General features: G+C 40.4%; 2 protein-coding genes across 6 annotated transcripts; one reads left to right on the top strand and one right to left on the bottom strand.

Annotated features, from left to right (window-relative positions):
* Positions 1-956: 956 nt before the first annotated feature.
* Positions 957-22,569, bottom strand: LOC108140351. The gene is made up of 6 exons (XM_041709092.1): positions 22,476-22,569; positions 21,182-21,931; positions 2,424-2,683; positions 1,368-1,566; positions 1,201-1,307; positions 957-1,150 (listed from the first exon to the last, which is right to left on the bottom strand). The coding sequence occupies exons 1-6, from the start codon at positions 22,552-22,554 to the stop codon at positions 1,019-1,021; spliced, it is 1,527 nt and encodes a 508-aa protein (XP_041565026.1). The 5' UTR covers positions 22,555-22,569; the 3' UTR covers positions 957-1,018.
* On the top strand, positions 1,951-20,471 carry LOC108140579. 5 transcript variants are annotated; one of them, XM_041709090.1, is made up of 9 exons: positions 1,951-2,048; positions 16,405-16,564; positions 16,629-16,716; positions 17,061-17,394; positions 17,458-17,690; positions 17,983-18,033; positions 18,197-18,427; positions 19,932-20,030; positions 20,122-20,471. In XM_041709090.1, exons 2-9 carry the CDS (start codon positions 16,427-16,429, stop codon positions 20,283-20,285), a joined length of 1,338 nt encoding a protein of 445 aa, XP_041565024.1. In that variant the 5' UTR covers positions 1,951-2,048; positions 16,405-16,426; the 3' UTR covers positions 20,286-20,471. The 5 variants fall into 5 exon arrangements, with proteins under 5 accessions (XP_041565024.1, XP_017118949.1, XP_041565022.1 ...); XM_017263460.2 differs by lacking the exon at positions 1,951-2,048 and adding an exon at positions 4,421-4,789; XM_041709088.1 differs by lacking the exon at positions 1,951-2,048 and adding an exon at positions 9,569-10,003.
* Positions 22,570-25,264: the final 2,695 nt, after the last annotated feature.

Raw genomic sequence — 25,264 nt, 5'->3', positions numbered from 1 at the left:
AAGCTGAACGTTTCGATACACACATAAAGCATTTGCTTGTTACTAATAGTTACTGGCAAAACAGAAAATCAACAATCAGTTAGATTCTAGGATATGGGTTTCTCAACGTCTCCACGAATTGGTGTTGTCTTAAAAGGTGTTAAGAGTTCTCGTATTTGCTCACATCGATCGGGAATAATTCCCTCATATTGTCTAACTAGGTAAGTAATACATCTAGGCGTGGGGTTTATTTAATATAATTTGATACACTTCGGTAATTAGTATAATATTTTGCTAGCGGCTAATCTTTACTTCAATGAAAACTTAAAGGTGGGAAGGTCAAGCCAAACCAAAGAATTATTAGCTCCCTATCAACTGCTGCAGTTTAGTTTGGTTATTTCACAATTATATTTCATGTTCTATATTTATGTGTATAATACTAGGCTCAGGATATTGTAAGAAGTACATACAAATTACACAAAGTTGTGTTTTATTTATCATTTGATATTTCGTTCACTATTTTATCAATAAATATCTTGTGTTTTGTTTTTTGTTTTTTGTAGGTTTTACTTTGTATTCATCTCAAAAGTTCATTAAAATAAATGCCTTTTAGTTTGTTTGCTGGCACTTTAGTGCCGAAGAGCATCCAAGTGTTTGTATCTGATAATGTAGTGTAAATAGTTCCTTGTTCAGTTGGTGGTGGTTGGTGGTGGGGTCTGGGTGATGTTAGTTAGTTTGTAAGTTGGTTGATTAGTTTGTCTTTGCTTGCCTTTGAGTGTTGACTAGAAGGGCCGAAGGAGGTTTGTGAAACCCACATCCTCCGCCGAGGAGGAGTTTCGAAGAAGATGTTCGGAAATTTCTAAATCACTCCGGAATTCTTCAGAAATTCGCATGCGAATTCAGCGCACATATGTACACACTTGCCGCGGTCCTAGGTCCTGCGCCTGTGTATGCTACTGTTTGTATTGGTATTGCTATTAGTTTTTGGGCCCTCTCAAATGACACTCATGCGACGCCTGCCATTTCCGGTGCCCTCGGCTCAGTTGGCGTTGGCCAGCGTCTCGTGGCACACCTCCATGTAGTCGGGATCGTGCATGATTCCTTTTATCATATCCTTGAGCATTGTGTAACGTGGAAATATGGGATACATCTTGGAGCTGCCGTACTCCTCCTGCGGAATCAGATAATCAGATCGGGATCTCAGACGCGATTTTCACTCACCTTCAGCACACGGATAAGGTGTCGCAGTCCCAGATACTTTTTCAGCAAGCGGTACAAGTCGTTTATCAGCTGCGTATTCTCGTGCTCGATTTGGGCAGTTGTCATATCTGTGGATGATTGGGATTACTTCTCAATATTTATCATAGTGGTCAGCTGATTCCACTTACGTTCTAATCGCTCCATGCGCTCCCGTCGTTCGGCCGCCTCCTCAGCCAGTCGGGCGGAGGTCTTCACACCCTCGCCGGACTTCTGCGTCTTCTCCATAATCGAGCAGGCCCGCATCACGTAGGAGGGCACCGTCTCCTGCTTCTCCTGCCGCGGGATGTCCACCAGAGTCCAGTACTGGGTCTCCAGGCGGATGACTTCCTGTAGGGCATATAATCAATTGTCAAAATATACACGTTCCTGGCTTCCTTTATATAAAAATAAGTAATAGTCTTAATCATTACTTCAAAATATAAGTTATTTTATTAGTCAGAATATCATAGTAAGTTAGAATACTTATTTAAAAAAACATTTTCAACGTGCAGCAGCAAACGGCATAAATCTTATGAACTCCAACCTTTTTTAAAATACAACTTTTTTAATTTTCGCTAGCACCAAAAAACCAAAGGAACCATTCAATTTTGAGGATTATTTTTTTTTTTGTTTCAGTGTTCTGTGCAACCATTTTGTATTATCTCGAATATACAATATATACTATGAACACCAAATTTAAGTTATTCCTCGTAGAACCGCGAAGCGTAATCTCCTATTGATTGTCTCGTCGCAGCAGTAGCTTATTCTTTCAGTAGCAAGCAATCAGAGTACCCGAATATATTCTTTCCGTGATTTTTTTATTCACAGCGGTAAATATTATATTTATATTCTGACGCATGCAAATTATATAGCATAATATGATCTATTAGTTATTTTAAATTACTTGATCCTTTATTGATTCTTAATTGGATAGCCTACGCATCCCATTGATTTTCATTGGAAGGAACTCTAATTCTCAAGTAATAAATATATGATGTCTATTCTATAATTTTTAATTTCAAAGGTATGTAATTAGATCTGTTTTGTTTAGCTCTTTCATATTTGAGTCTTAAAACCCATGGCTTTAAAACGTGCACGTTACTATGTATATACTTACGGTTCAGATAGACCTTGAGCTCTAATCTATTTTGTTTAAATTCATTTATTTTGTTTTAATAATTTTGCTATTGATAAGTGTGACTAACCTTAATCATCAGCTTGAGCATGGGATAGCGCTGGAAGATGTTGCGCTGGCTCTTCGAGTCGCCGTACTTGTTCATGAGGTTGATCAGCGCCTTCTTGGCCGTTTCGTAGGACTCCTCCAGGCGCAGCCGCAGGGATCGCAGGCGCTCGTTCGTCTCGATCACCTCGTCCCGCGTCATGCCGCTGGGCGCCCCCTCGTCCTTCACATCCTGCACGATTCGCCGCACACTCTGCGTGAACTTGCCGACAAAGTTTGTGGTTGCTGGTTGCAGGGAACAAAAAAAATAGACAAATTAATCTGATAAAATATAATTGTACGGAAATTGCACGAAACACTGTCATTCATTATTCCAAATGTCAGTAGACACGCGCATTAACCCTTAATTAATCTGCGATTCATTCGGAAATTATTCGACTATGGGAAAGTCAAACTATTATGCCATGATGAAATCGCATCCAACGGATGCCCTTTTACATTAAAAATACTTTCCCCCCCCTCCACTATTCTTCTATTTTTATTTTTTTACATCGCTCTAAGAACGACCGTGCTGGGAATCGAACCCGCGACAAAAGTACGGTGGCGACTGCGGGCACACCGCTCTACCCGCACTACCACGCCTGCTATCAGATTATGGCTGTCTTATGTTCGGTTTGATGTCGTCGCTATATATAGCAATTTGCATTCCTCAACTTAAAAATTTTTTTTTTATAAATCAGTTTTGGGAATTTACAATCACTCCATTCTTTCCAAACAGAATTAAATTACATCATTATATTATTAGACATCATCTTATCACTTATTATGTATTGTTTTATAATCATTTAGAATTTCCTCTGAATGAAAAAGGTTTTTTATATGCGATTTTATAATTAATTCACCAAATACTTCGTTTTTTGTTTGTTTATTTATAAATAACTTTACTATTAAGCTAAGTTTTCGAAATATTTTATAGTTTTTTTAGATCATCCTAATACAACCTTTATGACAATATCCATTTAATAAATAAATCTAACTTATAAAAGTGGGTTAAAATGTTTGCGATATATTGTTGTAACATCATATGCTAGTTAAAAGTTTTAGGCAATGTATTTTTCTTCAACGTCAAATTCTAATTTATAATTTAATTTGAAAAGGGGTTTCAATGATAATTTGTTCGTTAAAAATGTCAAACTGAGAAATCAGTAAAAAGTTTGTTTGTTAATTAAAAGGAAACATTTGTAAGCATAGCCGACAATTTTAGAACTTTTTAAGACGTAATGGCCTCATAAAACCTTTTTGAACAATTATTTCTTAAATGGAATAATAAAGTTGGTTCATTTGCATTTGCATTTTTATTGGCCAATGGGCCTTCATTTTCACGATGCCAATAATTTTTAGCCATTATTCAATGGGAAAACTCCAGCATCATTTGTGTGCCGTTTAATGGGCTTTTCGTTGAGATGGCTAAGAGTGCAATTAGCATTCGTCATTGTCAGTCCGTTTCTGCGTCCGTAAACGTGACATATTTCAGTCCCGTTCTTGATTTGTGTCTTGGGTTGTGCCGGTGACTTAAAACGCTGCAAATAAGTCGAGCATTGCATCTACATGCACTTGGCCATCGGGGCGCTCCCCTTTACAATTAGAAACCCAGCCATCTGTGGATTCAGTCAGAGACATTCCCTTATGTGGAAAGCGCATTGTCAGTTTCCTGCTGTGAATCATTTTCCGACACAAAGATCCCGCATTGTGGGTGTCTGGAAAACCTAATGGCTGATGGATGAACTATGTTGAAGGACTTTGCCCGATGACGATGATCGTGACGTACCGTTCACAGAGACTTTGATCAATCCGCTACAAACCATTTCTCTGGCATTACAATAGGTTTATTGTTTTGTTAAGAGAGCACCAAAGAGCAGAGCTTTTTATGCCCCAACCGTCTCCCTCTCTTATTTAGTCTTGCCCAGTTTAAAGTCTATACATATAGTCGTCTACCAGAGAGATATAACATCAGTGCCAAGTCGAAAATCTCGCGGGAAGCACTGCCTGTGCGAGAGATCCGCGAAAATAACATAAAGGCAAAAAAAAAAAAAAAAAAAAAAAATAAAAGAAAAAAGTAAACGTGAGCGCGATAAATACCAAAAACAAACAAAGAGCTAAGCAAAATATATAAACAACTAGATACATACACGAGTACAATACGCTAAAAAGAACTGTGAATACATAAGCATAACGACAATTAACCTTACGAATTATTATTGGGTTCAATTTCTTAAATCAAGAGAGCAGACTAAAAGCTATATAAGAACTGTTTAACGCGAACTTCGAAGTGAAAAGATTGGCGAGTGGGATCGAGAGATAGCTCGGCACAAACATATAGTAGCCATATAGGTGAGTGTCATCTGCTCGGTCGGGCTTATCGGCTGAGACATGTGCTTGGTCGCACCATATCCCAGGGGTCCTAATTGGTTTATTGGCTTGGCAAATTTTGCCAATGGTTATTGACTGGCTTTCGACCAGTTGGCCTTCTGATCGGCATGCGCTTTTTGCCAGTGCAACAAATTTCCATATAAAAAGGGCATTTAATCCATGTTTGAGTTTTTCATCCCTCTTTCCCGTTCGACTATGGTAGGAATTTTTTATGTGCAGTATTGCTTTATTTACCATCCGTTTTTGCTGGCTTGCAAAAAATTTGATTTTCAAAGAATTTTTTTTCAAGCTAACATAAATTGTTATTCTTATAACCCAAGGGGATCGCATTATCTGATGAACTTTCCAAGCTTATTGTTTCTATTTTTTGTTGATAACAGTCCTTCGCTTTTGATAACCTTTTGATACTCTCTTGACAAGAATAAAAATAAAGTTATGAAAATGTTTAAAGAACCTTTTTTATATACAGCAATAAAGTTGATTTTCTTGGAAGTATTTCTAAGGTTATCAAGCCGGTTTGTATTAAAAAAATTTTTGAAAGCTTAAAGAAACAGCAATGTTTATTTGTTTATATTAAAAGTATGAATTACAAATTATGCAAAGTAATATATATCTAAATAAATTTTGTAAAATTCATAAAAGAAAATATTATATGTTATATCTTTTCCAAAATGTTTAGTCGATAACATGTTCCTTCGTTTCTAGATCAAAGCACGTAGCTAATAATTATTTGCAGTTTAAATAACAACAAATCAGCTTCTTAACGATTGCATTCCAAGTTTATAAAACAATAAGCAAACCAATCAACAATTATAGGTAGATATTACGATTTGTATCACGATTCGAGGGCCATTGTCATTGATCAGAACAGCCGCTTATATAGGAAAAAACACCTTTTAGCCAGTTTAACTCGTTTCGCGGATTGTGGAGGTGCAGAGCTCACGCTCCTGAGACTGTGTCGTTCAAAACTGGAATTGTCCCAGATATTTTTCCCTATATCTAGAGACAGCCAGACAGAGGACCCTTTATACATAATCCGCTTGTGCTCTGATTCACTTGTTGGCCGACTGCCGAACTGTCATCATGCCGTAATACATTAGTCTTTCGGTTGGATAGGTGGGGCTGTAGGGCGGTGGGCGGTGTGTTTATAGGCGGTTTGGGGGCAAAAACTCTCTCGACCTTCCCGCTCATCCCATTGATATCAGCGAAAACGACAAGCGGAGTTTGTTTGACTGGTGAGCGGCGGAGAGACGACTAATGAGCAAAACGGCTTTTGTTTGTCTTTTTAGCCCCAAAGTTCCCCAGTCGACGCTCTTCGGGGTTCCAGTTAACCAGAGTACCTGCGTAAACCAGTTTTTGCTAATTTGGCAAAACACAAAAAAACCGCCGACATATGTACGCTTTTTGGTGCGGGGGCCTGGGCTTTAATATGCTGTTTGTCTTTCGGCTTGGGCTGCTTTTTTGATACTGAGACAGCGACTAAGAGGAGTACACAGCACATAATTTGGCCGAGAGCAAACGAAACGTGTCGTTGCCTCTCATTGTCTTCATTGGAGCTGAAAGATACTGAAAGTATCTGAAAGATACTTCTCGCTTCGCACATAATTAAAGCTCTGCACGTGTCCACGATTGTGAGGATGTCTGCGTGAACGTATGCCCTTTTGGTCCACAAATATTTCAAGTTCGACATCTTGTTCTTGCCTCTTTCATGGCACTTTCCCACTCACATTTTTGAGCACGGTAATCCCCGGCTTTTGTCTGCACTTTATTTATACTTCGCCCATATTTATTGTTGATTCCTTTCTTGCTTTTAATTTGTCATTTTTTTCTTTAGCCACAAAGCCTGTTCTTTATTTTTTTAATAGTATTTATTATTGTTTGGCTGTTTTGTGACGTCGTTTCTCTTATCGGTCGTGGACTTTGGGAAAGCCAAGATTCTTGGATTTCCACAAGCATTAGTCATAGTTCAAACACTGGTCATGAATCTTAACTTTTTATGACTTACCCATGGCTCATCGTGGCCATTTTCTAGGATGCAAGTGCTATTTTTAAAGTAAATAATCACCTCAAAGGCAGACTGTAGACAACTCAAAAACACACAGGCTATCATCTGATGCACGAGCTAACTAATTGCCTGCAGTCTGTATTGAATTAAATTTATCTAAGCCCAAAACCACAGGCGCACGTCGAGACTTGAGGTTGAGGTTGGCTGATGACATATTTCCCACGCCTGCTGTGGCTTGTAACTTTTACCCCTTCTCACTATTCACTCTGAAGTGAAATCATAATTTTCAAGAAAATTTCTAGTTTTATGCACTCTGGGTTCATGAAAGGTTTAATTTGCATATAGTAAATAGTAATAACTATGATGCATGGCTTAAGCCAACCAGTTAAAGCTGTAGACCTGACGTAATCGAACGCAAAACCAGTTCGATTATTTGTATAGCCCACTTAATGGCATATTCTTGTTCTTCCGTTCTTGAGCTTTAATCATCACACCTGTCAACGACCTTCAGTCTCAAATCAAAAGTCTCATAAGCAAACACTCAAGAAAACCCTCAATTAAATTTGAAGTCTTGCTCTCAACTTTAGAGTAATTTGATCAAAACATTGTCATAAATTCCTATAATTAAAGCGAGTAATGGCTTTAAATTAAACGGGAAAAAACCTCAACTGACGTCAATTAAGTCGAGCAACCAAAGCGCTGATACTCTAAAGCCCTAAAAAAAATTGAGTTTTGCGAATTATACTGTGCATCCATTAGCCAATACATTTCAACCACACGGAGCTGAAATTTCTTTTCTTTTTAAGTAGCAGTTTTTTATTGCATAATTAAAGTATCATTGAGTACAGGGTAAACCACTACTGTCTCTAAGAGCAAACAAATGGCTGCACAAAAAATCAGCTACGGGTCTAATCATAAATAAATAGCGTGTGCCATTTATGAGTCCGATCTAGGTAGCGTTTTATATATCCGCTGGCTAATGAGCATCAGTGATTAGATGTACGGATGTAATAATTACTTTTGGAATCAGAGTTCCCGAGCTCAAGAAGGAAAACATATATATGTTTCGGTCATGCTCAGTGGCTTTGATGGTTTTAAGCGGTGAATATGTCACTCGCATGAGATCATACAATGGCTTTGGAAGTGGTGGCCTATTGTCTGAATCTCTCCCAATATTTCAAGCTCATCGTTATTACCATACGCCATTGTCTGCATTGGGAATCCTGGTTACTAATCACATTAAATTCGGCTGAAAGTCAAATGAATCATTTGTTAGCTTATATATATTTGCTTATTTTTGGCTACGTTATACCTGCAAATATTTAGCTTGCTTGTCGTACTCGATTACCGCTGACCTTCCGCCTGCCGACATGAATTTGTATGCAAAGGGTGTGGCGCTTCCATTTCCCATCAATAATCGAAACTAAGCGTCTCGACCCCGCTAATCCTAGTGGCACGTGCTTATTACCGCCACTCCCCAAAAACCCAAGCCCAAAACCCAATCCCGAAACTCTAGCCCCAATCGCAATCCCTCTTCCCAGAAGCCCAGAAACCGTTGAGTTTGCTCAGCGTGTTTTAATTAGTTCGGGTTGGCAAGGACTAGCTTCGCAGCGAAAACGCTTTTTGTTTGACTAATTGACCGCATTTGGGAGCGCGTGTCTGTGGGCGCTCAGGCCACGCCCCCCGTCAACGCCCCCATCAATCATCGACAAATTCGGAAATTTCGACACGCCTCAGATTTATTGAACTCGTGCAACGTGCCTCTGCATTTCGAGCCAAGTTAAGTGCATTTTCCAGAGCAACAGGATGCGTCATTTGCATTTGGACACCTAATCTTTGGGTGTGCCCATAACAAATGTGGCTTCATTTAATACCCGAAGTGACAATATTGTGGATTAGTCACCTACAAATGTTGTGGCTGAAAAATGTCACCCTAAATGGAACATAACATCGTTGTTTATTGATATACGAGAATTATAGCTGATGAATAGGTTCATTAAGATTGGTTTAAGCTGTGTAAATATTATTCAGCGAAATAAACAGATCAAGGCATGTTTAAAGGAAATGACAGCATCAGGCAATACAAGATGCGCAATGTTTTCACCCGTAAAATTACTACGTTTGTCTCACCTGTGCCTAATCCATTTTGCAACTCCGAGTAAAGTTGCTCTTAAGCCACCATTTCTTCCTGGTCATTCGGACTTGACCTCTATGTTGTGAAAGTCTGTGCAAAAGTTTTGTGGTCATCCGACATTCGGCTCAGGGTTTCGCACAGACCGCAGATACTAACTGAGTTGTGGGCCATCAAAATAGCCCAATCAATAAGCAGCCACAATTCCAGGATGTTCCCGGCCAACTTGGAGTCTTTGATTTGCCCATAAATTCCTGGACACAAGTGACAGCTAAAGTTTTGGTTCAAAATGCCAATTTGTTGGCTGTTAAATTGAATTGAAGCATCGAATCGAATTAACATTTGAAAATACCCAGCCAGAAGTTTAATGGCGGAGGAAGCTGACACTTTCTTTTTATGCCAAATTTAATATGCACTACGGGGCAATGCCATAAAGCCACTCAATATTTAATGTACGTATGTTTGGGCCGCACTTGTAGCAGTGCCGCCTGCTGGGGGGTGTTTGCCCCAGTCTGGCATTTTCATTAAAACTTTAAGTCACTTACGGTGCCGTTATTTGATGCTACTATTTTGCATTATTCAAGGAACTGCCACCAATGCCGCAGTTGGGCAAACACAACAAACACAACCGCACTCACAGTGAGTAGGCTGCAAATCCTTCGGATTCGTCCTTGTCCTTGGTAGGCCCGTCGGGCAACACAAATAGACGTGTGCCAAAATACACAAACAAATGCGGAGCAAACGAAGCGAAAGTCTCGGAAGGCACACATGAGACCCAAAAAACAGGAAAAAAGGGAAGATGGAGCCGGGATGAGACACGAAACGGGACAGCGGATCCATTTGTGTCTGGGTAGTTGAGCCGGCGTTTGAACTTTGCCATTTAGGGCAGCCCCAAAAAATGTGCCCAAATAGCGAACCGTCTAAACAAATACGGAGGGCCATTCGAGGAGTGACAAAGGCACATGCAAAGGATGGGCGTCCAATTGAAGCCACAGTTTAGCAGTCGCACAAGGGCGGGAAGCCTTCCCAACATCCAACAGTGAGTAGCGGCAACAGCGTCCATGATAATGGCAATCTGTCAGTTCTGGCCAAACTAAACAATGGTCGCACCACACACGCTCAAACGCTCACACGCTCACAAAAAATAGACAGGATAACGCATTCAGCCAGCGAGACAAATTGACAGACAATTTAGCTGTCAATTGTGCGTTGCCTGCTCGGTCGACAGTTGAACCAACATCCCGGCAGTCGGCGAATGACCTTATTAGTTTTGCCCCGAAGCCAGACCATCGCCAGAAAGTCTTAGTCTTAGCTTTAGCTCTAAAGATATATATTTAAAATATACTCATGAAGCCTAGGCGACTAATAAAGAAAGCTTACTACTTAAATCTAATATAAAATGTTAAAATACAAAATACTTAGTTCACTTAAACATTTTTGTTACATTGTTGCATGATTTTATTCGACTTTATTTAATTTAGTTTACTGCAGATGACTATTACTAAAGGATCATTGTTAAGTTTTACATTTTATGATTAAACAACAATTCGTTTATGTTCGTAATTAGATCGACTATTGCTTTAGTTAAAAAAATGTTCCCTGCCAAAACCCAATTTTGTATATGAATTTAAAAATCAAACAATATTTCAAAAGTTGTGAGTTAAATTATTGATTATATTATTAATAACATTTACACCATTAGAGCCAGTAAAAGACTCAAATTGCATCTAAGAAAACTCAACAATACCACTAAATATACGCAGAAATAATACACAAAATGACAGATAATAGATAAAACTCAATAAGAGAGTACATTCGGCGGGAAGTTGAGGATTTCAATTAATCCGAGCCATAAATGCAAAGCACGCAGAATAAAAACGGCGATTTGCCGGATGACAGTTGAGCCGATCCGGCTGCAGGAAGCACTAAGTGCTTAAGGCGTTGTTGCCAGGACAATGAATATGCTTGTGTAAGTAGCAGTAAGCACAGCTGCTTACTTTGGGGCATTTATCATACGCCGCGTGGGCCAGGCGTTGACATAACAATTAAGGAAATCGGCCGTGCTTTGGGGAAGATGGCGGGTAAAATACCTTGCCGGATAATCTATTTCCAGTTATATTTCATAACGACAGCCTGCCACTGACATTTCTCTTCCCACCCCTCGTCCTGCCCTTAGCTAGAATTTATATATTTTTGCCATTCCCTCTTGCCCAAGACGTTTAGATCCCGCTGCTGAGTGCATATAATTTCGTTGGCTTTGGCTTTGCGCAACTTTTGCAATTAAACCTGCAACTGCAGCCAAGTAGCCGAGTGGTTGCTCACAAAGTGCCATCAACTTTGGCGGCACTTCAAGTGGGAGGAGCTCGACCAGACCGCAACTACCTAGTGCTTGACAGACTGGTACTTGTTGTGCTTTTAACATGTTAATATTGTTTCCCATTCCGTTTGGAGATCCTAACCCCCACCCACCCACCACGCACCACTACTCCCTCCCGTATTTTCGCAATTTTCGTTTGCGGCTCGTGCCGCTGTCATAGGGTAAGGCTCTCTGATGTCGGGCATTGCGAATGAAGTTAAGTTCCCATGAATGTGTCAGCCAGTGTGTTTTGTTGTATTCCCTCGTTATTGTCCCTGTTGTTGGCTCGTCATCAGCCAGAAGACAGGACATTCAGGACATTCAGGACATACAGGACAAAGCCCAGTGACAGTTGGTACACTCATACACGCTGCACTCGCTATCCTTTGTGGGCTGACGTCCCTGACGGATGTTAAAGGAGCATCTGATACCGATACCAATACCTCAACCAACGGCCCACGCAAGCCACTTGATTCAGGTCAAAGGTGGAGTGATAATGAATGCCTTGCACATTGCTCGCTGGAATTGATCACTGCATTTTACGCCTCATCCTACAGAACATATTGTATATCCATTTCGGTCGGAATGAGCAACAAAAACTTGACAAGAATAGAAGAAAACATTTTCCACTTGCATTGTTTCTCACTAGATGATGATGCCCCACTTTGCTTTGTGTGTTTGTGAGTGTGCGTGCCGCATAAATTTCATTTTGAACAATAATAAGAAAAGTTGGCTGCCGTTGGGCTGCAAGGCAGGCTTCCAGTCAGATCAAAATCACACAAGTAAAAAAAGTAAAAATGGCAACAATGGAGGACAACAAAAAAATTGTTTTTTTTTGTGTGCGTTAAATAACGCAAACACCAAAACAAAAGAGTGAAAAAAGGCGACTGCTGACAGCAGGCCAGGGCCATGTTACGTATACGCACCATTGAGCGGCCAAATCGCATTACGAACACGCCATGTGGCCGATGCAACCTGTATGCAAAAAATTCGAGCAGCTTAATTACATCCCCCAGTAGGACTGACCTACATCGATTCGGCATCGACAGCAACATCACAATTATGCAGGATTTCCAATAGCACTTTGCACAGGGTTCGATTGGTCTTCATATGGTTTTTATTATGGCTACCTGACGACATTTGCATTCTATTGAAGCTGCAACTACGTGACTTGCCTCGATGTGCGACACTTTGACACTTAAATTCAGCTAGGAAAACATCCAGGATAAGTCTGTCTTTGCATCTGAGGCCACGTCATGCTCGTAAGCCAATTAGGAGGAACAAAGGCTACCACAACCAAAGTCTTATCGTATTTCTCTGGCATAAACAATTTATGAACGAATTCTGCTAAAAAAAACACTATTAAGGCCAGCGTAAACGTAAACACTGGGTACACACAAAAAGTACAAAAAATCATTTCAAAATCACATTCGGGGGATTTTACTCACAACTTTTCGCTGATCATCACCATCGACGTCATGATGAGCATACCAAGAAAAAAGCAAGCAGTTTATTGCGTATTTTTAGGTCAGAGCAAACAGTGGATTCAATATGGCACGAGGGCAGTCGCGATTGAAGCATCTCCTTACCTCGCTGCATGTTTACCCCACAGTGTTTGCCTTTAATCGCAAATGCAATGAGTTTTCCGACTTTGATGAGTTTGCTCGCCTGGGGCCGGCAACCAAATTTCCATATCAATTAGCAACCTTCTCTCTGATCGAACATTTCCGTGTGTTTGCCCAGCCCCACCGCTGAAGTATGTCCGTATCTTTATCTATATTTGTATCTGTTTAAATATAAAACTAATGAAATCCGATTTTCCGTGCCACTTTATGGCTTTGCCCGCCATTCAGTTACTGGCCCGAAAAGCAAATTTAGCGTAGGTGGAGGCCACAGGACATGTTGCTTCGATGACACTGGGAAACAAAACTTAAGTTTTTACTTTACTTTACTCTTTAGATGACAACACAATAAGATAAACAGCAGTTTCTTTATTAAGAATTTAATTAATTTTCATTAAATGAAAAATGATCTTAATTCTCCTATTATAAAAGTTTAATATAAACATGTAAAATACTATATTTTAAGACTTCTTTAAAAAATTCTTTAAAAATCTAAGTTTGCACTGTGTTTGACAATAACAGATCACAAACGTTTGCTTTACGTAGCTTAAAACAAATGGAATAAGTCTTTCAAAATGTAGTAGAGGGAACTTGTTACCATTATATTAAAAACGATTTTCGGTAATCAGTTAAAATTGTTTTATAATATTTTGCTGCTGCTTAGTGTAATCGGCCTCGTCGACCAGGTTGTTTTGCGGCAGTGGAGTGCTTAAGGTGGGCTACACTTGGCTGACCACATCATCTTTTCGGGGCCACAGTGTTTGCGAACAAATGGCCGCACTTACGGGTAAGCGGGCCCGGCATCCGTATTACGGAATACGGAATCCGACCCAGGTCACAGTTCGCCCGGGTTCGGCTGCGCTACAGCTGGCCGTTGGCCAAAATGCACTCGCCCCGCTGCCGATGACTTTCTAATGAGTGGTAATCGGCGTTCGGCTGCATGTGTGCCTTGGACTCGGGGGAGTCTTTGGGGTGCCTGTGGTGTTCGGGTTCGGGGCAGACCGTTTTTGTGGCAACCTTGCCGCTCTTGAAATTCAATTTGCCTTTGTGAAGCACCGCAGATGGTCTGCACAGCGGTGCGCTGAGGTGAGAACTGCAAGGACTTTGCATATAATTATTAAAATGGCCGGTGACAGCAATCGTGCTATGAATAATGCCCAAACACATTTGACATCATTATAAGCGTCACATTTAATACGGCTAATAGCCGAGCTGTAAGATGTCCGTCGTATCGTTTGGATTTTTTTCACCTGAATTTGGATGGGTCATCCAACTTTTTATTACATCAACTAAATCCAATTGGGCGAAGCTGCAAGCTACACAAAAATTGTACATGCAAGAACCCAATTAAAAAAGCTTGTAGTTTCTGGCCAAAATTGGCTCGAACCAAATTAGAATACTTCGGGTTAAATATTAAAAAAATACAAATTGTATATATTCGAGAAAATTGCGGTCGCTGTCAAAATTGTCAAAAATATCAACGCTTAAAATAGATTTCTTCCGAAATTCAATTAGGAGCAGCCGGTTTTTTTCTGCAGTCTTTCCTAATATTAAAACTGAATATTAAATGGAAATTCTAAAAGCAGAAAAGAGAGAAGTGCAACATGTGTGGCCAGCAAGAAGGATTGCGCTGTGAAAATAAAACAGGGTTTTTATATTCATGAACCAGTGGGCAACGATTTAATATCCCTTTTTTGTCAGTTTATTTTCCATGCTCATTTATACATCTACCACTTGTGGCTCACTTGAATTGCCGTTGTTGTAGCAACAAATTGGGGGTAATTCCCCCAACAAACTTACAATTTCCGTTGGCTATTCACACAATTTTGAAATCGAGTTTTTGTGCTGCTCCAGGTCCTTGGGTCCTGACCCAATATTTTCAGCTTCAATAAGCAGGGTTAGTTGTGTGGCTTAGCACCCGATTGCCTGGCATTTTTGTATGAGTGCTTGTGTGGTCGTAGAACTGTCAGTCTATACTGTATATAGTTGCAACGGTGAATTCGTTAGCATACTTTTATGGGCAACAGCTGCCGCCGAAAGGATGAAATGCATTTCCCAAATTTATTTTATTTGATTCACATTGACCCTGGTTTAGGTTTTTCCGTCTGATACACAGCAACATGAGAAACTAGCAATCACCGCAACACTGTTGGGGTAAAAATATGCAAACGTTTTTGGTAATAATTACGTACAAATTCGATTGGGTAACTCGTCAATGAAGGAATTTTCAATTACTGCGATTTAGTTTGATCAAGGGCTCGGATGATTTATGATTTAACACTGTCTATGGATAATCTGCCCCTTTTACTCCCATTTCGTTCCCCTTTAATTTCCGTTAGCTGTGTTTTTACGGCTACAGGTTTTCCCTTTTGGCTGGTAATGTAATGCTTTTCTTTCTCTAATTGGTTGTCGTTTGGTTAACAGGGAAAGAAGGAAGGTTTCATAAATCAATCATCGAAATTTCACAAGCTTTATTAGGGAAACTATATACCCCTTAAAATAGCCCTTTAGCATAATACTAACGTGTACGAAATTGGTATGATCCAGATATTTATTAAAATTCTAAAGCAGTCAATAAGATAATTGTGAAATTGTCAGCAACTTTTCCAGTAAAATTGTGACTAATTTTGTTGTTATTTAATCTGTGACGTAGACTTTTATGGTATCTCGCTTGCAAAATAGAATGTATTCTCTTATCTTAGCTGACAGAGTGAGACATTGATATTCGTAAAAGACATCTGTTCTAACTGACGCATGTCATATACATATATTGAGAACCATTTGGAGCATTTGCTTTAGTCTAATTCAAACGGTCAAAGTAAGAGCACCATCGGAAATACTGAAAAAATAATTTGGCAGGGGAAATATATTTTGAGAAAGCAGACGGTTAGTTGAAGCCTAAGGATCAGCACAGAATATTAAAATGCTAAAGTGCTTAGCCATTGTCCTTCGGTGTCGAACAAGTTTTTTCCGCTTGGAAACGCTCAGCGAGACCGACCACAAGTTATGGCTGGAAGCTTTTGACGTGCTCGGGACCAGAAAAAGAATAAATAAGCAATAAAGGGCGGGAATAAAAGAGCAGAACAGAAAGCCAACGAAAGTAATTCAAAAGTTTGCCACAGAGCAGAACCGGCAACAAAAGCCAAGAAAAATTGAACTCAACTTGATGTCTAATTTAAAACAAACACCAAAACCAAGCCCGGACAAACCGAGCCAAGCCAGATCCTGATCCCGATCCGAGAAGCCAAAACAAAACCGCAACAAAATTTACAACTTCAAAACTTTGCCATCGGTGGTTGTCCTGCCTGATGTGTGTTTGTGTTTGAGTTTGCCAGGGTCTTAAGTTTCTTTTATATTTTGGATGGCGCCGGGTCAAGTACATAATTGAGATTGAACTGCGAAAACAAAGTTGAGACGGGGCCGTGGAACTAATGCACCATCTTTGCTTGCTGCCAATTGCAGACCCGCAAGCAAACCGACGGAGATGAATCGAACTAGTCGCAGACTTCCGGCGCTCTTGTTTGGCCTTCTGGTCTGCCTGGTGGCCCAGACCGCCGGTCGTCCTTCGACGGAGGACGAGAGCGACTTGGCCATCATACCGCCAGATGCCGACAATGTGGAGGTTTGTGGGGGTTCCAGCATGAAATCAAATCCGATATTCCCATACTCACAAGCTCCATTCGTAGATCCATCAAGTGAAGTTCGTAAATGGCGTCATGCAGGAGGATCATCCGGTGATCATGTACAAGGAGGACTTCGTCAGTGAAGATTATGGTAAGTTAACGGCATAATGGAAGCAAATCAAACGTGAAAATTGAAAGGCAAAACTAAAATCACTTCGCTACCACTTGAACTTTTTAGCGGCAAATTAATCATTTTGATCAGAAAAAACATTATACCAACATTATAAACATTATTACCAACATTTTGGGAATAATAATTTAAAAATTATACAAATTAAGTAAAATTACCTAAATTTAGGAAAAATTAATTTAAGATGGCGCTAAAATTTGGTCCAGTTCCAGAATTTAGGTAATTTCGGTTCTTGGTTGTTTTCTGAGTGTATATACCTATATAGGAATAAAACACATTTCTCAATTGTAACTGTCAATTTCAAGTAGATCCCACCAAGAACGAGACAACTTCTGGACGAAACAAGAAGCACAAGCGAACGCATCACCATCGTGCGGAGCCACAGCTGGAGAACGAGGGGGAAAAGATCCTTTTTGATGTCCTGCCGGACAAGCCGATCGTTCTGTCGGACGACCTTAAAACTCTTCCAGTCAGCAAGATAGAAGCCGCCCAGCTGGCAGAACCCATCAAGCTGGGAAAGCTTCCCAAGAAGTACCATAGCCGCCAGCGCCGGGATCTTCAAAATGTGGAAAGTCAGAGAGTTATCCAATTTTATCTTGACAACAAACCCGCAGAAAAGCACTATTATTTAACCTATCGGTAAGAATGAGTTGCAAATCACACATGAATGAGTGAATAACAAATTCCATTTATTTATTTTAGTATCGCGGTGTCGAATAAGAAACCCAAATTGACGGAAGAGAAGGATAGAAGATATGGGCAAACAAACTATTTTAAAACACAGCAATCCGACGGTCAGAAACCTGATGCTGTTAATACCCGAGGTGAATTCGATTTGATACACGATTCAGATCCAAAGAATGCGGATCACTCTGTTTATAACCAGAGCACTACTACTAAAACCCCATTTATTACTATCATGGACAGCGCTCCAGGTAGGTAACACCTTATCTTAAGCACATAAAATAAGCATAATGCATTAATTCTAAATTCTAAGTTATATGACACAATTAAAAATGATTTTTCTTCAGCTTAAACGTGATACCCGAATTTTATGTATAAAATATTTTTTACTGTTGTTTAACTCTTAATAATTGTATTTGTTTGGATCTTTGTAAATATTTAAATGAACTTAGTACTAAATTCTCACATTTGACAACACTCGTCAATTATTTTCAAAATTGTTTGTTTATTTTTTAAATTTAATTAATCGTAAAATCTTTTCAGTTGGTGGCCCTATTTTCGGCGTTCAAGTACCAGATAACGACGATAGGAGAGGTAAGTGAGGCTTCTTGTTAAAGCTTTAAGTGAACTCAGAACCCATTCGAAACGTAAATAGCATAGTGCTTTGCTAATTAACCGCTACCTAATCAGCCTCCTTTGACTATCGCTTTCTCTCTTTAACTCGACCTGACCTATTACCATCTTTGTGAATTGATAGCGCCAAACTTCGAGTCCAGTGCGGGAACCCCGGCCCCAACACAGAGACCCGGGGCAAGGCCGGCCAACCCACCGCCCACCAGCGCGCCCAAGGTCAGCAACTGTGTGTGGGCGATCGTGAACTGCTGCAGCGGCGACTCCAAGAAGATCCGGTACAATTGCTTCGAGGAGTTCAACTGTCACGGCGCCTTCTGGGACATTAACCCGTGCGCCGATCAAGAAATCCGCGACGGTGCGTTAACAAAGGTCCTGAACGCCTATCCGTAGGCGGCGAACCGATCACGGCTGCTTCCCGGCTTTTTTTAATAAACTGGCACAAACTCGCAGAAAACAAACTTAATTTATTTAACGCATTTTAAGTTTTTGCTCTTGTAAATATATATGTTTCCCGCTTAGCGATGAAAAACCAAAGCATTTTAGTTGCATTACGAATTTTTTTAATTTCAACACTTCAAAATCATAACAGTATGATTAATAAATCGGCCATTAAGCATTGTGGTTTTGTATTTTAATATCTAATACTTGTAGAATAATGTAGTAGAGAGTATTTCAAAATCTGGTCAAGCCTCTTCAAACTCCTGTTCATCATCCACATTTGTAATCACGCCTATTGGGTAAGGTCATTATTTCCTTAAAGGACATTGAGTAATGGGTATCTTATAGTCGGAGCGTTCGACTGTAGCTTTTCTCTCATAATCTAGACTTCCATATTCCGCTGAAGGACGTATGTAACTATCAAGAACTCCCAGCTAACACATGGTTCTGTTTCCAATTACTAATTACTGCCTTAGCTGTGTTTCCAATTAACGCATCCATTTTATTTAATCGAAAAACCAAATTAAAATTTTTCAATTCACTCCTGCGACTTCAATATGTTTGTTTAATTGGCTGCCAATCGACTGTCCAGACATGTAATCCACTCACAATTCAATAGCAATTACACAATCCCTTCAGCCATATCAATTAACCAGCTGCCAGAAGACCAATGGCCATTGATGGTCTATCTTTTAATTGGTCGTCTATATCGTGCCGCAGAACACAATTTACACCTGCAAATCCAATTGCACCTTCCCTGGCCACTCAGTTAGGGTATATAATTATGTTGTTTCTCCGTAATTGGCACACATACACATATAAATAAGTCTTTGGTTGATACTGTATAAACTTGGCGTAGAGAAAAATAGATTTAATTGGCTCGTCATGACAAACCAACTATTAACCAATTAAATAAAAACTATAAAAAGAGTAAAATGTTTTTGAAAATAAATCTGCTTTTTGATTGAAATTGTATCATTTTTAGGGCAATTATTTGTTGAACCTTCATTTTCGTTATAAACCAAATTGTAATATTTTATAATTTAAATAGTTTATATTCAAGTATTTCTTTAGAATTTTGAAGTTATTATTTTTGAAGCCATAAAGATAAGTACAGGCTTATAGAGCCTTAAAAGCTTAACTAAGAAATGGCAAAAAGGAAAATGTTCTTAAAGAGTCCGACACTATATTGTCATAATATCGCACAGTGTAGAGTTGGCTCAGCTGCTGCTGCTGCTGCTCATTAAATGCCAAACTCCGGGCCGTTGTTTATTAATTGTGTGAGTAGAGCCGAGCAGGCAGACGCAGTCAATTGGTGAAAGTGCACACAAACATAGCCGTACACAACACTGCCCGCACCTTGCACCCACTAAATTGCACTTTGGAACCATGGTTTACATGCTGACGCCTCTTAATTGCAGCGAATCTCGTGCCTCTAGCCGGCTTCTCACCCCCCGGATTCGCCCCTCCCCCTGCCTCTGCCTCTCGGCCCATCGCCCGTCGGCCGTCCTTTAGGGAAGGTAAGCCGCTGCATCTGGCGCCACCAGACCGCAAGCACTACCCACGACCGCCACATATCTAATATACATATATATCCCGCATTCCTTGCAGACTCCTTCCAATTTCCCCAGGAGATCGGCTACCAGGCGGGCAGCAACTGCCATCGGGCCTCGAAATATTGCTGCGGCCTCAGAAATTATGGATCCCAGTACGACTGCTTCCAACACTACGACTGCCACGAGAGCCTCGCGGCTATCATATCCAGCTGCTCCTGAAATGCCCTGGATGAATCTTCTATTTGGTCCATGTATGCATTGAAAATCCGTCTGTGACGAGAGCCTCGCGTTTCGAAAGCCCCATTTGCACCCTTAGGGTAACATTGGAATACACAAAATGCCATTTCTAGTCGTGCCTGTGGGGTTGGCCCTAATTAATAAAGATTTTATGCTGTTTCAAACTAACAATGTACGGTTTGCTCTTTTGTTTCCACATAAACTATTCAGCTGGGTAAGTATAATATGTTTCTTATTTCTCTTATTTGGGTGGCCTAAACGTAATTCAGTTTATTAGTTTGTTTTGATAATTCAGTTGAAATGTTTAGCAAAATGAAATGCAACAAAGAAATGCAATCAATGTATTACCCACTATATCTTTAATAATTTAAAAGCATTTCGAGTTAATAAATGTAATTTCCGAACAATTGATTGTCGCAATGGAAGTACTTCTGTGTTCTTAATTTATTTCTTTCTCATTTCGAGCTGTAGTTGCTCAGCCCAACAATTCCAGAAAAAGGCAGGACAGCGGCAGCTTGACTACAAATCTCCGCTGAGTTAATTTGCCAGCCTAATGTCATTTCCCATGGAATTCAGGGACCCAATCGCAGGACGTAAGGCGATTACGCAGTGCCCCGCCCACTGCCCCTTCGTTCGCCACTGTTGAAGTATTTTCTATTTAATGGGAGATCCACTTCACTTAGACAGGAAATGTTTTTTGATTGGTGGGCCCTAAAATCCACAGCACTTGGTCCTATAAACTAATTTCCTTTAAAATTTGTCAAGTAAACTTAATTGAACTCTTTTTTCATGGATTCTAAATTGACAACAACACAATTTTTTTACAGAAAATGATGTGCAAGTCGTCAGTTGTTTTTGCCAGTGCATGGATTACTCACCGCTGCCGCTGTCGTAGGATCTGGTGGTGGATCCACTGGTATTGGAGCGCTTTATCTCGCGTCGACCCATTTTGCTTGCGTTCGGCTTTTGCTCCTCCGGGATTTGGTCCTGGTGTTGCGAGGTGTGGGTCTGGGTCTGGATCAGGATCTGGTTCTGTTTTAGGTGCTGCTGGCAATCGCAATCGCAATCGAACTGGGAATCTCTGGACACGTGGCACGTGGCGAGAAGCGCACAGGCGGTGGAAGCAGCCGCTTTGGCAACGGCCGAACTGTACTGTCCACCGACTGGGCGTTGGTGATGCTGCTGCTGCTGCTGCTGCTGTTGCTGCGAGTTCAGCGAAGGTGTGGAGACTGCGGTGCGAGCACTGCGGTGGTGCAACAATGCCTGGCCAGGAGCGATGGCGATGGGCGGGTACTCAAAGTAGTTGGTCTGCAGCTGGTTGCCGAGCAAATTGATGGCCGGTTTGGTGGCCAACCCGCTCGAGTTATCCGCGTGGCTGGTGTGACTGGACTGGCTGCTGCTTCTCCTGTGCTGGTGGTTCTGGCTGTGGTTCTGGTACTGCGGATGTGGATGCGGATGCGGATGTGGATGGTGGTGCAGCGGGTAATGATGCGGATGGGAGTGGGGCGGAGTGCTGCTGCTGCTGGCGGGGTTCACTTGGTGCGGCGTGGGCGGCGGCGGGGGGCAGGCGTTGTTGATGCTGCTGTTGCTGGCGGAGGATGATTTGCGCAGCGATGATGGTCTCAACCCTTTGACAGGGTACAATGGGTACTATCGTCCGGCAACGCGTACCCAATCGCGGTGGTCACTGTTGTACCAAATACCTAAAAACAAAAAAGAGAACAAGCTATAATTTAATTCAAGCCAAAAGCCATTAAATAAAAACTGAACTTCTTAGGCGGAACAAATTGTTCCTTTCAAAAGCTTGTTCCATCAAGCTATTTCCAAACAAAGACGACGCTGAAGACGGTATCTGCTCAATCTTGCGCGAAAAAGAGCTTGACGAGTCGGCTACTGAAATTCACGGAAGTGCTTTTTCCCTTCTTGCTAGTAACCAGGTTGTAGCCCGACAAGGTCCAAGAGAATTTTGTCAATCTCTTAAAAAGATGTAACTAGCTCCAATTTTTCTTAGATGTCAAAGTAAAATGTTCAAAATTTTTGTTTTTTTTTACGAGAAAAAAAGAAACAGTATCTCAGTTATTATTCTTATACTTTATTTTTTACCGTGTGCAAACGTAACAATAACCGATGTTCTGAAAATGTAGCCCATCGATAAGCGGGCATTAACTGCACACAGGGATTGAGGACAAAGTGCACTTAAAGCCAACTCCAGTGGCGACGCGTGTCCTGCATGACAACGCAGATTGCGCATACGCCCCGTTAATGTCTGCCATTAGCAAGGCCATTTGGGACAGCACGGCCATCGTCGGCGTCAATTTTGCCAAATATTTGGCACATGAAATCATTTTGCGCTAATAAAATTGTACGCCCCTTGGGCGGTCCATTGATTTCCTGTAAAATTCCCGACCACAAAAACTGACCATACACACACCCACTCACCCACAACCGCATAGTAATCGCCCCTAATGGTCGGTCATTAAGATTCACAAAGCGAGAGACCATTAATATCTATGTTCGACTTGTAAGTGCCAAGGATTAGTCGGGGCTTGCCAATAAAAATTGATTAAGTCGCCGGAAACAATTGAAAATTTAATGAGGCGAACTCATAAAAGTTGAACCCGATGATGGCGGCAACAAATAAATAAATTTGCCTGCAGAAAGGAAACTGATGAAGTTTTTTATGCCCGTGAAGTGCATTTCACTTTTTACTACCCACATAACAAACATGACAAATCATCGAGCAGTCAATGCAATAAAACCAAGACTTCAGCGATAGAATCGATGCATATTGAATTAGGTGCACCGATTGGCGAGTCATCCACCGTTGACTGACGACCGTTCAACAGGTTGTGTGTTGTGTGCCAAGTCAGCGAAGGTAAAATCAATTGATTAACCGGGAGAGCTTCAAATCGAGTCCATGCAAATGAAATTGTAGCTTCAGTGGTGCGACACAATATTAGATTATGGCCAGCCTTCCACTTCACTCCTAGGTGGCAAATCAGCACACAGCAAATAAGGCAGATGCTCGCGCAAAGGCGTACCAGAACCGAGAACCGAGAACCGAGTGAAATGCAATTTAATTTAATGGGATTCCTCGGAAAGGAGTCTCCTCCAGGTCAGCACCAGCTGGCTGCGACATGCCAGTGTTATGTCACACACACAAAGTAGATCCTTAGGCAACAATTGTTATCGTTTGGCTGCTCACTCGCCGCTTTAATGAGGCACTGTGTTTTTGGCACTCAGTGGCTAGCTTTCTTGGTCTTAAGTTCGACAGATTCTAATTTGAAAATGGATAAGTTCGGAATGTTAAATATTTAAAACGTGCTTCAAGTATATGTGTAACTAAAACATGTTCTGTAATTTTATCTATTCAAATTTTGTTATATTTTGTTTGATATCAAAATGTATTCTAATAAGCCAGATTTAAACAAAAGTTTTTACTCAATAGTTTTGGGAAGTAAAAAATTTATAGAATGAGCTTAAATTAACGTATCTCTTTTTTTAACTAAACTTTTATTTGGGCCGAAATGTATTTAAAAGTGAATACCATTTTCGGAGACATAATAATAAATTTGTTTTTTTTTTATATTTATTTAAATGTTGTATATCTAACTATATATTACTTATTATTTACATTATACATAAAAGTTAAGGTTGAGAGTATTAATTCAACTGTTGCTTAACAATATTATTTGGTACGATGCCGCGTATTTATTCAGCTGAAAACACAGAAAAAAACAGCTGCAATGGTTTGGTTTTCGGGAGAGAACTCCTTTTTTCACATGTTGCGTCTAATGGTCCTCGACGCGAATTACCATAATAAAACACCAGAAAGGGACGGATAAAAGGCAACCAGAACATAGATACACTGGCACACACTTGCAAATGGCTATCCATGCCTGTTTGAATGAATCCCGGTTTGCACTTGGCCAACTGAAGCGTAGTCAAGGAGCCTGAGTTGAGTTTTTCCCCGCCACCCGACCATTTGGGGGCATGGATTAAGGCGTCAAATTGTTAGACAAGTTCTTGGCCCCGCTTTTTGTTTGGGCGTGGAAAGATCAAAGCCCCGCTGCATATACCATGTAGTATGCATACACACTCCGTTATGTATGTGAGTCCGTCTGCGACTACGTGTGTGTGTTGTGCAGCGACGTGGCTTAAACCCACATCCCTGACAATGCCTTTTAATCAATTCCCCGAGTCGCCCCATCAATAAGCGAAGGGCGGCCCGGAAAATGTGAGTTTCCTTTCGGGCTGACGGCGCGTGCTTTCCTTTTATTTTCTGCCATTCGGCATTTTTCTTTTTGCGTCTGGTATATGTCAATTTTTCTAATGAGTTGGCAGAAATAAATAAATAAGGCCCGAACCTTTTTCGGCATTAAATTTAAAGGGCCGTTCTTGTGATTGAAATACACTAATTTTTTTTAAAGATAATAAATAGCTTACCGACCATTAGCCGCATTTAAATTTTTAACAGTTTGAATGAATATGATGGTAGCCATTTTATATAAAATATCATAAATGAGAGCATTTTTAATTTGCCACTTACAGGAATAAGCTGGCAGGGCAATGTAACTACAATTTAAGCAGATTTAGTGCACGTATTTATAGAGCTTTATTCACCATTTTTGTGATTGAAATATTCCCATTTCTGGTTACATAATAATTAACTTACCGACTTTTAGACTCATTTCATTTGGAAGCATCTTGAATGTTTAAAAGGGACTGCTATTTTGCATATAAATTGTTAATCAGAAATAAATCAACAAGAGCATTTTAATATAAAATATGTATGCCAATTAAAGTTGATAAAGCATGCCCTAAAATACTAAATCTACGTAAATCATAGTTACATTAAAGTAGATTAGGTACTCGTACTTATAAAGTTATATTTACGATTATACAATGATATTTTCCTAGTGAGTTGGCAGAAAGAAATAAACTGTGCCTGTATTCCGGTT

The sequence above is a fragment of the Drosophila elegans genome, unplaced genomic scaffold (genome assembly GCF_018152505.1).
Source record: "Drosophila elegans isolate 14027-0461.03 unplaced genomic scaffold, ASM1815250v1 contig_476, whole genome shotgun sequence".
In the NCBI taxonomy this organism is placed as follows: Eukaryota; Metazoa; Arthropoda; class Insecta; order Diptera; family Drosophilidae; genus Drosophila; species Drosophila elegans.
The sequence above is the reverse complement of the archived record's forward strand: the minus strand, read 5'-3'. Positions and strand labels throughout refer to the sequence as shown.